The sequence below is a fragment of the Sprattus sprattus genome, assembly GCF_963457725.1.
Source record: "Sprattus sprattus genome assembly, chromosome: 4".
In the NCBI taxonomy this organism is placed as follows: Eukaryota; Metazoa; Chordata; class Actinopteri; order Clupeiformes; family Clupeidae; genus Sprattus; species Sprattus sprattus.
The window spans coordinates 2,092,410-2,106,829 of record NC_137923.1 but is presented as its reverse complement, the minus strand read 5'-3'; the positions used below and the strand labels follow the sequence as shown (position 1 = coordinate 2,106,829).

The 14,420-nt window shown below is 42.2% G+C and overlaps 1 protein-coding gene across 1 annotated transcript; it reads right to left on the bottom strand.

Annotated features, from left to right (window-relative positions):
• Positions 1-6,168: 6,168 nt before the first annotated feature.
• cahz (carbonic anhydrase) lies at positions 6,169-11,466 on the bottom strand. The gene is made up of 7 exons (XM_080838006.1): positions 11,367-11,466; positions 11,001-11,198; positions 9,699-9,817; positions 9,316-9,408; positions 9,058-9,120; positions 8,807-8,962; positions 6,169-7,104 (listed from the first exon to the last, which is right to left on the bottom strand). Exons 1-7 carry the CDS (start codon positions 11,398-11,400, stop codon positions 6,985-6,987), a joined length of 783 nt encoding a protein of 260 aa, XP_080694132.1. The 5' UTR covers positions 11,401-11,466; the 3' UTR covers positions 6,169-6,984.
• Positions 11,467-14,420: the final 2,954 nt, after the last annotated feature.

The following is a 14,420-nucleotide window of genomic DNA, read 5'->3' as shown; positions in this document are numbered from 1 at the left end:
TTTATTTCAGTCCACCACCAAATTTACCTTCCAGTTTTCTTCCAGTTTTTGGAGGTCGTTCACATGCCTATGTTAACTGACCCTAACCCTTACCCCGAATTGACCAGGGTATGACATGCCAGTTTATTTATTAATCCATTAATTTATTATTTTTGACATGGGCTCCTTATATTTAAGTTTGCTAGTTAGCTTCAATATCATTTAAAACCATTTGTTTGCTTTTGCTGCTAGCATTTAAAATGCATCTTCATAACTAATTATTTAAAAAAACTATGTAATAACTCTCATCTCTTTTATCTTTGACACCTTTACTTTCAATTCACATTTAGCCAGAATCTTCAAGCTGGTGTGGTGGTACAATTTCTTACTTTCTTTGATTATGAAGAATATGTGAAATTGGCTTCATGCCCACATTGAATGTAAAGCATGTGTTAAAAGTTGTAACGTGATGAGGCAATTCTCTCCATTCAAATTGCAAAATGAGCAGATACTGTACTGTCTCAACTGCTGTGCTGTATAAACAGCTTAGAGCCTTTGTGTTTTCTGTAAAAACAGCTAGCTCTGCTATCCCTGTGTGGCTCATTAGTGACTAAACACAGTGATGCACAACTTAATCTCCCCCTGGACTGTGCTTGTGTGGGGGAGCAAATCAACAGTGCTGCACACCTTAATCTCTCCCTGGACTGTGCTTCTATGGGAGAGCAAATCAAGACAACTCATGAGGCTTTGGGGCAATGCAATGTTTCGAGCCAAGGCATTTCACTTATGCTGAATTCAATGTGTTTTAAAATCAATCAAGGAAGGAAGACTTTTAAAAAAAAAACGAAATCATTGGGCTAATTCCTTCTACATTCACATTGAGGATGATGCAACAAGTGCATCTCGACACAAACAAATGTTTTGCCTCTTGTTGCAGACAAAACAACCATCACTCATGACCTCCCAGAGGATTCACGCATTTGGTGTTCAGGGACAAGGGAGTGACTATATTTGCTAGAAAATGTGTGGTACATGTTCTATTCAAATGTTACTGCAGACAGTTGACATTGTAAACTCAGATTTTAATTTTAATTCTGTCCAATTGAATATTTGACATTAAACCTCGAAAGTAAAAAAAAAAGTGGTTTACCCTGTTCTAATGACCTGCTTTAAGAATAACCCTTCAAACTGCAGTGTTCCCAGATGCCAGCAGGACTTAAGCATGTAAACAGAACACAGAAAATAGCACTGTAATGTGTTTAGATTTCCAGAAGGGGTCAGCTCAGAGTTCAGAAATAAAAACCTTCTACACGTTGTCCTGTGCAGTGTGCCACTGTATATGTGTACGTTCTCGCTGCTGATGATATGCTTTCATGTTAATATGTTATCAGGCATAGGCTAGTCACATAGAGCCTTTCCAATGTGGCAGGGGGTGATTAGACATGCTGTACCCCACCCACCCAACCCCACCCAGCATAGAAGCTAGCAGCTATCACTTGTGCTCCGTGAGGCCTACCATAAGCAAACCCAGAGCCACGGTTGGCTAACAGTGGCATTGAAGTACAGACACATTAACACCTGAAACTGGCAATCAGTTACTAAACATTAAATTATAACACATGTCTGTGTGTATTAGGGCTCCAATAAAAAAAAAAAAAAAAGATTCCAAGCTGCACGGTGTTAAGTATAAAATTGATACAAGGTTATTGATTTTTCCTGATGTTTCCACCACACATCAATGGAAGTAATTAACAATGACCTCACAGTATATACAGGCAACAAGCAAACCACATAGCAATGGATAGATGAATACTCTTAACAATTTCTCTAACTCTGGCGTTATTGAGATACTTACCTAAATATTTCTCGATGAACAGAGAGTTGTCTAAAAAAGGTTTATTTCCTAACAGGGTGCTGAAAACTTGTTGGCCACTGAATTTAAAGTCACCCACACCTGTTGCCTGGACAAATGTGCCACCAAAACATCATCACCCTATGATTTGAAACCATAGTCATTTGTCAAAATATTTTATAAAGTGAAATCTGAACTAAAATTCAAAAGCATTTATTTTCTTCCATGCATTGTAATTTATATTACATTTCTCTGTGTGTGTGTTTGTCCAGAATTAGGGCACCCACCCATCTCTTATCAGAATGTGGTTTATCTCCCTCCCTAAGGGGTGGGTCGGGGGCTCCTTCTCTCAGACATGGTCTTTGCAATTTACAAATAGAGGTCAGGTTTAGGTCACAGAGCCTTTACACATGCAGTAGTTGGCATATTAACATACTTGTGACTATGATCATGTTAACTAGATTACCCCTATCACACGGTGCATCAGTTCACAATACTATACAACTGCAGGGGGCATTAAAGGCATGCAGTATATTGACGTAAAACAAAGCATCATATTATGATCATTGTAATGTACATATGGGAAAATGTATTGTGATCATAGTGGCTGCTTACCTCTCAAAGTCAGGATCAAGAATGTCTGTGTATTCACAGTTCTTTGCTGTATTTCGCCATAACACAGTTTTGGAACCTGTACCTTCTCTACATCAGCCTCCAAAGGACTTCATAGAGCCACATACATACTTTGTTGACCCTGAATGACAAGGAGGCAAAGGAGCCCTTAACTGGTCTACCCTCTTCAAGCAGAGTGGACTGAACTGGTCTGCCCTCTTCAAGCAGAGTGGACTGAACTGGTCTGCCCTCTTCAAGCAGAGTGGACTGAACTGGTCTGTCCTCTTCAAGCAGAGTGGACTGAACTGGTCTGCCCTCTTCAAGCAGAGTGGACTGAACTGGTCTGCCCTCTTCAAGCAGAGTGGACTGAACTGGTCTGTCCTCTTAACGCAGAGCGGACTGAACTGGTCTGCCCTCTTCAAGCAGAGTGGACTGAACTGGTCTGCCCTCTTCAAGCAGAGTGCACTGAACTGGTCTGTCCTCTTAACGCAGAGCGGACTGAACTGGTCTGCCCTCTTCAAGCAGAGTGCACTGAACTGGTCTGCCCTCTTCAAGCAGAGTGGACTGAACTGGTCTGCCCTCTTCAAGCAGAGTGCACTGAACTGGTCTGTCCTCTTAACGCAGAGCGGACTGAACTGGTCTGCCCTCTTCAAGCAGAGCGGACTGAACTGGTCTGCCCTCTTCAAGCAGAGCGGACTGAACTGGTCTGCCCTCTTCAAGCAGAGCGGACTGAACTGGTCTGCCCTCTTCAAGCAGAGTGCACTGAACTGGTCTGCCCTCTTCAAGCAGAGTGCACTGAACTGGTCTGCCCTCTTCAAGCAGAGTGGACTGAACTGGTCTTTGTATGATACATGATTAAGTGAACACTACTTTTGGGGCACTGCATGCAACTGAGTAAACTGGCAAGGCTGTAGAAGTGGAGGTGTGTTATTTCCTGTGTTGTTTCCTGTTTTTCCTGTCACTAACTACAAAACACACCAACATACCAACCTCCCCAGTTGCATTTTCAAAGAAGTCTGTTTTTTTACTATCATTTTTCTGACTAGCCATATCTGTGCGGAGAATGCATTTGCCTCACTCTCACTTTGCTGACATCCATCTTGTCAGGCTCTGAGAAAACAGCATTCATACTTTCCCCCCTGACTCTTCCCAAACTGCAGCTCCGTAAAAGCTGATGCATCAAAGACCGCTGGCAAAGATGCTGAGTGTGTGCGTGTGTGTGTGTGTGTGTGTGTGTGTGTGTGTGTGTGTGTGTGTGTGTGTGTGTGTGTACTTGTGTGTGTACTTGTGTGTGTGCGTGTACTTGTGTGTGTGTGTTCGTGTGCGTGTGTGTGTGTGTGTGTGTGTGTGTGTGTGTGTGTGTGTGTGTGTGTGTGTGTGTGCATGTGCTTGTGTGTGTGTGTGTGTGTGTGTGTGTGTGTGTGTGTGTGCGTGTGTGTGTGTGTGTGTGTGCATGTGCTTGTGTGTGTGTGTGTGTGTGTCACTGCTCTGCTGCCACTTCTGTATCTCCTTCCCACACGGAAGAGCCGGGATCACCAGGGGCCAAGCCGCAGTCCCTCTGCAGCGTGTGGCTCTCCATGGGGTGACGGGGTCGTGGCCTCACAGCGGAGAGACCATTGCAATGTGTGACAGTCACTTTTGTGCCACCTCTTGTGGTGCTCCTTTTTCTAAATGCATGCCCGTGACAGGACATAATTGATTGGCTCTCCAATGTAGGCATTCCATTCCATTGCATGCAAGCTGCAATTCAAAGAATGAATATCACATGAGCACCCAGTATAGATAACTGACTGAACTGTGACCAGTTGTGGATTGAATTGGATTGTATGTGCACAAGTAGCACTGGGCATTTGTGGTTTGGGACATTTGTTATATTTGGAAGTGTGTGTTATCCCACAGCATGGAGAGGAGAGTCTTGTTTGAGTCTGTCATTTCTCCTGTGTCATCTCTACCATTCGCCTAAGCCTCTCACTCCCAACTCACCCAGGTCAACCCTCCTACTGTCCTCCGAGGTCCAGGTCTTCCCCCCTCTTATCCCGCCCCCGCCCGCCCCACCTCTTTTGCAGCCTTTCTTTTGATTTGAATCCTCTTTCCTCTCTGGCCTCTCTCCGTTCCCAGTCTATTCAATTACTCCCCTCACCCATCTTTCTTTTCTCTTCTCTCCATGAGCCCCTCCCCCTTCTCTCTGGCTGGTCTTTTGTTGAGTTGTGCAGCAGCACCAGCCAGCCCAAGGGTTGCCCTGTCCACCGCCATATGCTGAGGGGAAAGTCCTCCCTGCTCTGAGAGGAATCGCAATTATTTTTGTGCAATTCAATGTTTTCCCAAATACCAAAGGAGGTCTGTTGTTGAGTGTAATGCCCTCAGTATTTAGAATACGTATAGTGCCTGTGGTATAAACATATACACATATGCATGAATGGATGGAGGTGTTTGTCATGTAGTGTAAATGCAGCCAAACTGAAGTTGGAATGAATACACATGGGGACACTAGGGTTGCTCTCTGATGCAATGGACGGACCTGAGGAGAACAATACTTTCATTTTCAAATCATCGGGGATGATGTCGACCCAGATACACTGAATTCAATGAGAGAGAGAGAGATAGAGAGAGAGGCTCCCTGGCAAAGGCGCCTGAGAAACACACAGAGGACTCTTACGTAAGCCCCAACCAGACAACAGAGCCATCCGCCACTTCTCAAAGCGTTAATGAGAAGTGGACTGGCATCCAAATGTTCCCTCATCCATGGTGTGACGCCACACTTGCTAAAAAGAAAGAACTGTTCCAGGGACGGGCAAATACAGCTTCTGTGAGAGGCAGTATTCAAACCGACATCAGCGCTAGCTGGCCTGAGACTTCAATAATATGTTATTTTATACACATACGTACATCTGTGATGCTCGCTGAAAAATGGTTGGGTTAAGGGAGTATGGCTTGAGAATCATTTTATAAGTTCTTATCATAGTTCTTCATAGACATTATTACTAGTCGGAAAAACTTTGAAGACCTGTACGAATATCAGTTGCTTGAAAAGTATTCATTATTCAGCATTCAGTATTCAATCGGAATGGAAATTACAACACCCACGTTAATTCAGGATAGATACTTCAGTGTTTGGGTAGATGTCAACATACATACTGGCAACTAATTCTTCCACAATACTTTCTGTCTACTCTTGACGAGGTATAGCAGTATATGAACACGACTGATAGAGACTGCTCTTGAAACTGACTGGCATGTAGGTTAGACCCTCAGGCCACGAACACAGGATATTACGCTCTGAAAAAAGGGGTCAATCTCTGCTGCAGTGTGTGGTATTGGACTGCTGCCTCTGCTGACTGGAAGAGAGAGGTCAGAGGTCATATTACATCTGGCTTCATGGTGGTGTCACATGACTGTGCTCCACATGCCCTGTGTCCGGAACAGATAGCTGCGTTTTTGCAGGCCACCGGGTAGCAGGCTGAAGCGAGAGCTCCAGCCGCTGTCTCATATGCATCACAAATCTGCCCCAGGGAAAGTGCTAAATCCTATTTTTGACACAGCATCCACCAGATTTTATAAGTGTTCAGTAGTATGACAGCTATTTCAGACCAATCAAATGATTTTCTTCTTCTTTTTGTTGTTTTTTTAATACTGCCAAAGGATTAACGTCTGTTGATCTGGGTCTCATATTAATATTGCCACTTTCGAACAGAACGAAAAGACAGTTCTTGCATTTTCATAAAATAAATTGCTTTATTGGCATTACGTTAATTTCCTTGTACAGACACTGCTTAATGACAGGTTCATTCGTCCTCACAATATTAAAGTGAAATCTTGCCTCAAAAGATTTGTATTTGATGAAACAATCCTTGTTTTAAACAATCTTCTACCCCTGCCACATGATTTAAGACACAGGAAACACTTTTTAAAGGATCACTTGGAGAGTTCAGCCATTACTATGTGCAAGCCCTGTAAGCAGATGCATCATAGCTACATGATTGGTCAAACTGGAGGGCACATGAAATGACTACACAGACAGGCTGAGGATTAATTACAGGTGCCCTCCAGTGACAGTAACGGAATGGGGGGGGGAAAAAGGCAAAGTCCAATATTGGCAGAGAAACAGCGTTAATCTGATGTGAGCCTCCCCTGAGGGATTATGAGATAGGATAAAGCACTGAGGCACATGTCTACGCCAACAGATATTTCATCAACTGCTAGAGATGTTATATTTCCTCCCTTACATATCTATTGGTTTCACTGAAATATGTAACTAATTGCAGATTTTCAGACTAGAATATATAGAAAAATATTAAGCAAAATTAAGTGCACAATCCAAGTTGAGGATAATGATTGTTAGAAACAACACTATTAGAGACATAACCTACACATCTAACATAAAAAAATAAAAAGCAAATAAGCTAAGTAAGACCAGTGCTTTTTTCCATCCCATCATTAACATGACAGATGATCCTATGAGGCAAATATAAAAATGCATACATTGGTTCTAGGGCACTATGGCAGGTACACAGGTGGACGGAGTTGAGAATGTCCGATGACATTTACTTGAAGGAGGCGCGGACCTTCCTGCCCTTCAGAGGCTGCGGGGGTCTGTAGTTATCCTGCATGCAGCAGGCTGCCTCTCCCTCACCGGAGAACATCAGGCTACGGAACTGAGCCATCTGTCGAAGGAGAGAGAGAGAGAAGAAAGAGAGAGAGAGGGAGAGAGAGAGAAGAAAGAGAGAGTGTAGAAAGAGAGAGAGAGGGAGAGAGAGAGAGAGAGAGAGAGAAGAAAGAGAGAGTGTAGAAAGAGAAAGTGTAGAGCAAGAGAGAGAGAGAAAGAGAGTAGAAAGAAAGAGAGAGTGAAGAAAGAGAGAGAGAGAGAGAGAGAGTGAGAGAGAGAGAAGAAAGAGAGAGTGTAGAAAGAGAGAGAGAGGGAGAGAGAGAGAGAGAGAGAGAGAGAGAGAAGAAAGAGAGAGTGTAGAAAGAGAAAGTGTAGAGCAAGAGAGAGAGAGAAAGAGAGTAGAAAGAAAGAGAGAGTGAAGAAAGAGAGAGAGAGAGAGAGAGAGTAGAAAGAAAGAGAGAGAGAGAGAGAGTGAGAGAGAGTGAAGAAAGAAAGAGAAATGTCATTTTGTCATGCACTTGAAAGCTGTTGCACTCACTGGCATGTGTTGGTGTTGCTGCACTGTGGCCCACACTTACTGTCCCCTTTACTCACAGCTGTCCTAGTCCACTTATACAGTTTTAAGAATGAGCAATGGAATTTGTTGGAAGTCCAGAAAAATAGTTATGGAGCATATGTGGATACGCACAGGCTTTCATGCGCAGGCATTGACGCACAGGTTTTACGGCAGCGTAACGAATATACTGCTGATTCAATAAAAAATAAAAAACTGTCACTGTAGAATGCTAGCGGTCAACCTTCACACTGCATGAGCTGAGAAATTCATTGTGATATTAATATGTGCGACTGTGGGAAAAGTGCCCTGTACCTGTCAACCTAAACAACCACTTCCTTTCTTACTCAGAGGGTGAAAAGCCACAAGCCTCAAGCTTCTGCAGAACCAGTGGTGTGCCCTCCTTTGCCCTTTGTGTGCACTGATCTAAAAAACGTCTTGCACCCATTGTGCAAATAAAATTCAACTTGAGGGACAAGTCACTCTGAAGTCTCAGTTTGGAAAGTCATGTGGGTGTAGGCTGAAGCAATGACTGTGTCTAAGTGGGCCTACAGCAGGTGATATGAGCTCCCTGTCGGACATTAGCACTATGCAGTGTTGAGATAATGTAATCTAGCTGGACAGAGGGGAGCTCACAGCCCATGGCGTGTGACTGCATAAGAGTCCCAGGCTTAATGTGTAGACCTACATTCGGTAAATATTAACTCTTAAACTAACCTCATTCAACCCTGCATTCAAGAATATTGGAGAAATTCTTTTGTATTCACACACCTCTTGCAAACCAGTTTTTTGTGTGTGTGGGCAATACAATACCTTATTCCTCAACTGCACGCACATGTTCAGGCCATGCTGTGTTAGAATAGAATATAAAAGCAGGATACTCCAGTGTGTTGTGCTACCGGTGTCAGAATCAGTGTCTGATGCTACCATTCAAATCTGGTGAACAAGATGATTTACCAACATCAAAATAACATCAGAAATAATAAACTCAACCCAAAAAAATCCTAACACACTCTACACTTCAATAAAGAAAGGCCTCTGTCTTTCGGAGTCCCACACTAGCAGATTGAGGAAGGAACCATGAAGAGAACTTCCTGTGATCTTATTTGCACAATCTAAAGTGACCCCAAGGTGTGACAAGTGCCCAGCTCAAGAGGGGCCAAGTTGCTGATACACTCAATGCCAGTGTGATGTCGTGGCACTGTACCTGGGCAGGGCTGACGCTGATTGGCTGACGGAGAACAATCCAGGTGACACTCTCCAGAAGTGGGGGTGTGGTCAGGGAGCCATCATACGTCCAGTAATCCAGTGAAGCTGGCAGCAGGATTTTGGGGTCAAAGCCTGCGAACGTTGTCTGCTTGCCCTAGAGATGTGAAGGAGTCACAAAAGACTGTCAGATCCTTGGATCAACCTCCATCAACCTCCAGCAGTGTGAAATGATTGCAAACAGTTTAGTACCTTAAATTTGATGGACTCCACAGCATCTAGAATCTTCTGCAAGCTTGGGTTGGCAGAACCAATCTGAGAACAGGATGAAGGCACATGTTCACATGCATGCACGCTGACATCAACAAACACAAGTATATATTTTTTCCATGGGTGGAGGGAGGTGGGAGGTGGGGGGATTTAAATTGTATACTGTATACATGTCTTGTTTGCAATGTGATGAGAAAACAATAAAAAGACCATTGATAAAGCACATTTGATTTATGGTACCTTCAAGAACACTCCAACCACAGCAAGGCCATCAGGCTGGCCGGCAGCATCTCCGAAACTGGGGTATTTGGTGTTCCAGTGTACCAAGTGAAGCTGTGAACGAAGAAGAAGTTCCTGGCTTCAAAATTCTTTTTAAGTTCCTGTTTCTTAAGCATGAAACTGTGTGGCACCTAACGTATTACACATCAGTACTTCCTGAGTAATCATCAACATGAGATAAGACATGAGATGGCACTGGTATGCTGTTTTGCCTAAGTCATGTGTTTCCACTCAGTACCCAGAGGGTGGCATGAAAGGAAGGTGTGTTGGTTAAAGTGTTGAGACTGCTGTAACTGAGTGCTTAAGAGCCCTGTGGAGGGGCTGACTGAGCCACCATGCTGTACCTCACAGGGGAACTTGGTGCCAGAAACGGTGTGCTCAGAGCCTCGGTCATCACTGGCCCCCCAGTGGAAGTGGAATTGCTTCAGTCTGTATGTCCCAGAGATGGGCCCTCCAGTCAGAGCTACAGAGAGAGAGAGAGAAATAGAAATAAAAATGAGAGAGAGAAAGAGAGACAAAGAGAGAGAGTGAGCGAGAGAGAGAGAGACAAAGAGAGAGAGTGAGCGAGAAATAGAGAGAGGGGGGGGGGGGGAGAGACAAAGAGAGCTGCTAAAACTGTTGAATAGTTATACACACAGGCAACTAGTATCCATAGGTGACACATTAAGTCTTCTGTCCAAATGACTAGAGCCGCTCCAGCACACAAAGAAGCTGATGGAGGGAATATGTGGTGCCAAAGGGTCTTCTCTGCCACATCACTGCTGTAACAGCACATACCATACCATAGTGTCTAATGTTTTGGATATTTGTCTTTAGACGAGTGTGTTTCGGTAGATTTTGGGTTTCTTTTTCTAAGAAAACTATAAAGAAATCACTCATAAACACTGAACTGATCAGATCTCAGGGTAAAAATTCCTCCTTAACACCCTGAGGGAAAGGGGAATATTTTTTTCCCTCTGGAATAAAAGAATATATTAGCACTCCTGGACACAAAGAACCGAGGAGCTTGGACGTCCAAGGCAGAGCCAATGGAATGCTGAGCAAGACTGAAGTCCAGCCCATATTTTGAAGAATGGCCAGCCACCTCTTATCAAAATGTTTGTTTTCACACCCTAAAGTACACAAAGACCTTCATCAGAATATTCTATGGACTACTATGAAACCAATTTCAAATAATAATAATAAAAAAAACTAAATCTCAGTCAATTTCTTCAGTAAAACATTCATAAATATATTAGAATTATGGGAGAAAATGAACAGACATTCATTCTCAAGCTTAACTTGGAGTAAATCTAACTTTAGGAAATTAGAAAATCAAATTGAATTTCCAAGGACGAGCAATGCTGCAGACATTGTTTATCAAATGTTCGCACACAGGCAAGCGACCTTGTGCATGTGGCTGATACAACAAAAGAACATAACGTTCCTGCTCTCACCGTGGCACAGAAGGACCCCAACATTTGCCTACTTATACAGTAGTCCCAACACACAGCACAAGCAGCCAACATAGGAGACAAAGAACGCGCTGCATGACTCCTCAGCATCCATCTTGGCGCCAATATCAAAACAGAGAAAAAAATGATCTTCTGTAGTCTTTCAAAACTTCTACACTCTTAAATCTACATACAATCTTCTGAATCACTTACTTGATTTGTCTGCATCATCCAAAAAATCCACTTGGAAGGAATGGCCGTTGTTCAGAATGCTTTGGGAGGTGGCAGGGTCATACTTAAGTTTGAGAGGCTTCAGAGCAGGGTCATGAGGCGCTTGGCCAGGGACGACATCAATGGGTGACTGCCTGGGTCCATTGGCGATGGGAAAGCCATCACACCACTTCTCTGGTCCTGAATTGGTTGAGAAAAAGATTATAGAAAACAGAATTCAGTACAAGTAATTTGTTGAAGAACAGTTATATTTTTCATTATACCATTTTTTTAGTAAAATGTATATAATAGTCAAAGTGTTTACTATTTGACCTTTTCCTTAACCTTGCACATGTCACTCATCCTTACCATTGGTAGGTCCGTATCCCCATCCGTGAGACATGGCTTCTGTGAATTGTGATATGTACAGTCCTCAAAAGCTCAGATCTGGGTACTAGGTACTTCTGTCTGACACCCTGTGCAAACAAGTGCTAGGGTTTTTATAGACCTGCTGCTGCTACCAGTCCCGTATCTCAGATCAGTGGGTTTGGCCACATAAGCTTTGTGTAGTCCAGGCTCAAGCAGGAGGAGTTACAGCTTCGTCAGTCAAAACGAAGCTCCGATCATTTTCCATCCTTGTCGTTGTCCTCGCCTTCGGTATTCAAAATATTTATACAGGGTGCGCCTCACTTAATTGATGAGGTTCCATACGCCGAAAATGCAATAGATGCTGCTGCTGCTGCCTCAGCTGCTGTGTTGGTGAAAGCAATAGGCGCATTCCAGGCAACATCTCCCTGCCAGGGTTTTGATGTCCTTCAGTTAATTATACTGGGATTTCTGGTGCGGTTCCTTCTACTCGCCTTTTTTTAGACTGCATTTTATAGGAGTTTCTAAATATAAAGCCTTTCTTTTGAATGCAAGACATGACCGATTTACTGACCTTCTCAAGAACGTCCTGTTGCCGTGCACCACCAGTAGGCTACAGCAGCCTGAGCTAAATCCTGCAATCCAACATAACCGAAAAAGCGACGTTGTGCCACCAAAAACATCACTGAACACAGACGCACAAAGAGCAAGCAGAGGCACGGCGAAATTAAATCACGCAAATGGTACGAATGATGAACCTCGTAATGCTCGCACTGTAGCCGGCTTATGTCCCCGCGTTTTTTCTCTCTCTTCCAAAGCACATTTTAAAGGGCCCGATACATTCTAAGAGGATTTCAGGTCTCGTCGAATCAATGGAGAGTTCAAGTATTCAGGTGTAAGCTATTGGTTCAATAACTGCGAGACTACTTCCGTTATAATTTCCTTCTAAATATTATTATAGGCTAAGGTATATCTTGTTTTATATGTCCTTCGATTTTCGATTTTCGAAAGGATGCAGTGCACTTAAATTAGGAATATGTAAAGCTGTCTGAAAAACAGCTTTAATTATGTGGACCCTTGTATATTGCTTAGCCATTATAAGGCCAATTTCTGGGTTAGACAATCATCTGATCTCTTAGTTCATTTGAAGCTCGTATGATCCTTAAAGCCTGACATTACTTGGTCACAAAGCTATAGCCTATCAATCTTCATGGACACGAACCTGAATCACCCTGACTGGGATAATTGCATTCTCAATCCTGCAGTCATTAGACTGTCATCTAGTTTGGCCAACGGCCAAGGTACCAGCTGATGTATTTCTGTCACTTGCCTCCATCTTGTGGTTAAACATATTACTGCATGTCCATGTATGTACCAGGCAACAGGAATGGGAAGAACATGCTCATAAAAGTCTGTGTGTGTGTGTGTGTGTGTGTGTGTGTGTGTGTGTGTGTGTGTGTGTGTGTGTGTGTGTGTGTGTGTGTGTGTGTGTGTGTGTGTGTGTGTGTGTGTGTGTGTGTGTGTGTGTAGTGAGTTTTACATTTATGACAAAAGCTTAGACCCAGAAGTTTTATGATTTGTGTACTATTTGTTAGTCATTTGATCTTGAAAATAAATCTGGAATGCAGCTAGCTACTCACAAATACTATATTGTCAATTCTGTATAATACAAATATGTCACTTTAAAATACCGAATCATTTAAACATTTATTTACATTAAACTGTCCATGAAAACAAAATTGTTTCAATGACAGCTGCACCAAAATATGCAGCAAATTTGTGTGCCCGTTATATGAGAACTTAGTTAGAATTCATAGAATACAATTCATGGAAATACAATTGGCCTATATCATATTGTGTTTTGGCGGTGTTTTGGAGGGGAAATATAATTTTTGTTTTTTTTTGTTTTTACCTAATTAGAATTTGGTGTCAACTGTTGAAAAACGTATTACTATACTACTCACATTGATCATTTGGACTGTGAAAAGTAATAGAATACATTTGGACTGTGAAAAGTAATAGATTACATTTGCTGTCAATATCATAAATCCCCTTGGTTTTTGTCCTTTCTTCTAATTTGATCTGCAGCACCTGTCTCTGATATACCACAGATGAATGACAGACTGCATTTGCTGTAGGCCACCATGTATTTCTCTGTGAGCGCAGTACCCAGTACCAGGTAAGGCAAGGCGTTCTCTGAGCCTTTCTATGGCTACCTACACCACCAGGTGTCAGGGTAGCATAACTTTACCAAACAGTCAATGGACCATCCCAGCTCTCAGCCCTGTAACCTTAAAAAATAATCACTTAGTTGAATGCATAACCACTTATCACAAAGGACCTCAGATATATTCTGTCATATCAATTAATAGTTTTAAGTTAAATTAAAGTGACAGAAACAATTTTGGTTTGGATAATGGCTTCTTTGTGTAGACAAATTAATCTCACAGCAGTTTTTAATATTTTTAATATCACTGCTGGATGAGTAATAAATAGTTTTATAATTAGTGGAAAAATCTACATTCATGTCAAGAAAGCTCAACGCAAAGGCATAATTACAATGAAATGCCAAGTGATATACTATAGATAATGAGTAAAAACACATTTCCGTTGAATTGTGTCTGAAATGACTTTGCACCCAATTCTTTAGAGACATTCTTTAGCATAAGCTTTACAATGATGAAAAACTTAACTCTCAGAACAATTGAATGCTAATTAAACTCAAAATGTCAAAAGGAAGAAGTCATTAAAAGTTTCTCTGGTTATTATCCATGTATCCAATCACGTTTGATTAACAATATTAATAACAACAAATACGACAAAAAACAGCAGATATACATTTACCAAAACAAGAGATATTAAAACTATTTTAACCTTTGTTGTTTTATGTGATGTTTAGTATTAGTATAGCATAGGTAGACATGTTTGGGGCAAATATTATGTACGTGCACACACCTACACACATACACACACACATAAAAGGATATTGGTACATTCAAATAATCCTAGACCAATAGCCAGTAATCGAAATTAAAGACACTACCTCATGGAGAAGGG

Bases quoted from the DNA above. Each gene is read 5' to 3' on its own strand.
- cahz (XM_080838006.1), bottom strand. From the start codon at position 11,400: ATGTCTCACGGATGGGGATACGGACCTACCAATG. The intron at 11,199-11,366 runs GTAAGGATGAGT...CAACCAATTCAG, and splicing joins GGGATACGGACCTACCAATG to GACCAGAGAAGTGGTGTGAT. The intron at 9,409-9,698 runs GTACAGCATGGT...CTTCGTTCACAG, and splicing joins GCACCAAGTTCCCCTGTGAG to CTTCACTTGGTACACTGGAA.